The 3261-nt window shown below is 59.3% G+C and overlaps 2 protein-coding genes across 2 annotated transcripts in view; both read left to right on the plus strand.

Moving 5' to 3' along the window:
* The window catches only part of LOC120243642 (melanoma-associated antigen 9-like), a 5066-nt gene extending 4847 nt beyond the window's left edge, over positions 1–219 (plus strand). Inside the window, exon 3 of the mRNA XM_039249884.1 lies at positions 19–219. Within this exon, the coding sequence (XP_039105815.1) occupies positions 19–219 (201 nt within the window). The remainder of the gene's footprint in view (positions 1–18) is intronic.
* Positions 220–1859: 1640 nt separating this feature from the next.
* Positions 1860–2597, plus strand: LOC120243643 (melanoma-associated antigen 8-like). The gene has a single exon (XM_039249885.1). It carries the CDS (start codon positions 1860–1862, stop codon positions 2595–2597), a length of 738 nt encoding a protein of 245 aa, XP_039105816.1.
* The last annotated feature ends 664 nt before the right edge of the window (positions 2598–3261 follow it).

A 3261-nucleotide genomic window follows, 5' to 3' on the forward strand; every position in this document is an offset into this window, starting at 1 on the left:
CCTGGGGACGGCGGACAGAGGCCTGCAGAGGTGCTGCGGCTCCTCCGGAGATCCCTGCGGGAGCACTGCGGGAGGCACCTTGCTTGGACTCCAGCACAGGGGCAGCCCTCTGAGAGCCGCCCCCACGGGGGGCCCTGGGACCCCGGGGCAGGGCCTGTCGGGCTGAGCCCCTCCGCATTTCCAGTCCCCTGGTCTCAGCGAGGGGAGGCCTGGGTGTGAGGGCCTGGACCCAGGTCAGCTGAGGCAGGATGCCGGGCTCTGGTCGGGGTGGAGGTGAGAAAGCAGGAGAGGCCCCCCAGTGCAGGAAACCTACCTAGGGACCAGGCCTGCCCCGCCGCTCCTGTGAGCCTCGGGGGACCCAGGCTGGGTGGGTGGACTGCTTTCTCCTGATGTTTTCTAATTTTTAAAAAATGTTTTGTTTATGGGGCGCCTGGGTAGCTTAGTTGGTTAAGCATCCGACTTTCGCTTAGGTCATGATCTCACGGTTCATGGGTTAGAGCCCCGCGTCGGGCTCTGTGCTGACTGCCAGCTCAGAGACTGGAGCCTGTTTCAGTCTGTGACTCCCTCTCTCTCTGACCCTGCTCATGCTGTGTATCTCTCTCTCTCTCTCCTAGAAATAAATAAAACATTAAAAAAATTTTATTTATTTCTAGGAGAGAGAGACAGCATGAGCAGGGGAGAGTCAGAGAGAGAGGGAGATACAGAATATGAATATAGGCTTCGGGCTCTGAGCTGTCAGCAGAAAGCCTGACACAGGCCTCGATCCCACGAACCATAAGATCATGACCTGAGCTGAAGTTGGACGCTTAACCGACTGGCCACCCAGGCGCCCCTCTCTTGAAATTTTCTTCTAGGGTCTTTTAGAGAAGAGGACTTGACTTAAGGAGGGTGGCCTGAGGGCCACACAGGGAGTTCTTCCAGGCCCCTCAGGGTGTCCAGGCAAAGACTGAAGAGGGGCACCCATCCCAGCACAGGTGGAAGCCAGGATGTGGCCATCCTTCCCGATGGGGGACAACCACTGTGGACCTTTGGCAGGTGTGTCCAAATGTGGCCCCAGGGCTTCCTTGTGTTCCACTCTCAGGGCTGTGTGGTCTGGTCCTGAGACTTTTGCCTCAGGCTGGCAGAGGGGCGGGGCCCAGGCCTGCCAGGGGCCATAACTGTCATCAGAGAAGACAAGTATGGGAAGGCCCAGGCCGGATTTGTGGGGCACTGCAAAGCGCGGCCCAGAATCTCCTGGCAGCCCTGGGGGGTGTGGGATGTGGGCCCAGGGTGGTGCTTAGATCCTGCACCTTCCATGAGGTACCCCCTCCCACCCTCTTCCAGGGGCTACCAGCTCTGGAGTTGAGGCCTTGGTCTGAGGCAGGAGTCCTGTGGTCACAGAGCAGCGGAGGTGCAGACTGGTGCCAGCCAGTTGTCAAAGTGAGGTGCATGTTCTGTGTGTGGTGCCAGAGGCTCACGCATCCCATCCCAGGGTGGACCCCTCAGCCCCCAACCCCAACCCCAACATGGCCCTGCTCTCAGGCCTGGAACCTCAGCTCTGTGGGCTGGGCTGCCCCCTGAGGAGCCCCCTACTCTTTACTCGGGCTCTCACAAACATCATGCCCTGCAGGACAGGAGTGAGCACTTGACGTTGGAAGAAGACCCAAGAGAGGTTGAGGGCCCAATGATTGCACAGCCTTCTGGGGCTGAGGATGGGGAGGAAACCCCATCTCATTCCACCTCCTCCCCCTCTTCTTCCCTCTCTTCCTCCTGCTCTCTCCTGTTGCTGATCCCTCTGGAGGAGGAGTCAGCTGGTGTCCCTGAGTCCTCTGCAGAGCTCTCCCCAGAGCCCGCAGAGCTCCTGCGTCTCCCCCGCTGGCATGGCAGGTGCTCCAGAGAGCTGGTCTGATGAGGAGCCCAGCAATCCGGATGAGGAGGGGTTGAGCACCTGGGGGAACCCGGCAGTGGCCCAGCCCTCAGTCGAAGACACACTTGGTGTGAAGGTGGTTGACCTGGTGGCGTTCATGCTTGTCAAGTATTGCACCAAGCAGCCGACCACACAGGCGGAGATGCTGACAGCGGTCAGCCAAACTGACCAGAACCAGTTCACCATGATCTTCCACCAAGCCTGTGCCTGCCTGCAGCTGGTCTTTGGCGTTGACGTGAAGGAAGTGGACCCCAGCGAGCACTCCTACGTTCTGGTCACCATCCTCGGCCTGACCTGTGGTGGGATGCTAAGTGGTAAGCAGGCCATGCCCACGACCAGCCTCCTGGTGGTGGTCCTGGGAGTGATCCTCCTGGAGGGCGAATGTGCCCCTGAGAAGGAGGTGTGGAAAGCGCTGGGGGTCCTGGGGGTGTATATCGGCAGGGAGCACTTATTCTATGGGGAGCCCAGGGAGCTGCTCACCGAGGTCTGGGTGCGGGAAGGGTACCCGGCGTACCGGCAGGTGCCCGGCAGCGAGCCCGCACGCTACGAGTTCCTGTGGGGTCCCAGGGCCCACGCGGAGACCAGCAGCGTGCACGTGCTGCAGCACATCCTCATGGTCAGTCGCAGGCTGCTCAGGGCCTCCCTGTCCCCGTGTCACGAGGCTGCCAGCAATGAGGAAGTGCGGGCTTGAGCCAGAGGGGCAGCCAGGCCCTTTCCGCCCAGGGTCCAGCAGCCTCCCTGAGGGGCAGGAAGCCAGGCCCCTTCTTCCCTGTGCCTGGGAGCAGGGAGGGCACAGAGTGCTGTGAGTAGGGGAGGGCCAGGGCTGCTTGGGGAAAGTGGGGCCCACAGCACGTTTGGGTGGCTCCCTGTTTGTTCTCTGTCTATGCTACCTCGGACATCCGTGTTTGTTTCCTTGAGGAAGCTTTCCCATGTTGTTCCTTGTGTTAGAAGGTTTTCAGGAGCTTTGGTGGCTCAGTGTGTGAGTGGCACCCAAACCACAGTTCTTTGTACTTGTCAGGTTCAAGAGTCAGTGTTTTGCCATTTGGTGCAAGGAACTGGGAACCCCTCCATCCTCATCTGGAATCCGGAAGGGAATCTCGGTGCCTGCATGGGCACAGGGATATCTACTAATGTGGAAGACCTTGGCAACAATGTGCCAGGGTCAGGAAAATGAGAAATAAAAGATGTTTTGCTTCTTATCCCTTGCTGTCTGCCATTCTGTACAAGTGGCATAGATATGTGTGCCTGCATTGGCTCGGCTCACCACGAAAGGAGCAGCCAGTGGATCTGGGCACAGAGGACCCCAGCTTACTGGTCCATTTGTTGCCAGATATTCTCTGAGCTCTGCTCGCTCT

Source organism: Hyaena hyaena, unplaced genomic scaffold, assembly GCF_003009895.1.
Source record: "Hyaena hyaena isolate Hyena2069 unplaced genomic scaffold, ASM300989v1 scaffold_348, whole genome shotgun sequence".
Classification (NCBI taxonomy): Eukaryota; Metazoa; Chordata; class Mammalia; order Carnivora; family Hyaenidae; genus Hyaena; species Hyaena hyaena.

Bases quoted from the DNA above. Each gene is read 5' to 3' on its own strand.
- LOC120243643 (XM_039249885.1), top strand. From the start codon at position 1,860: ATGGCAGGTGCTCCAGAGAGCTGGTCTGATGAGGAGCCCAGCAATCCG.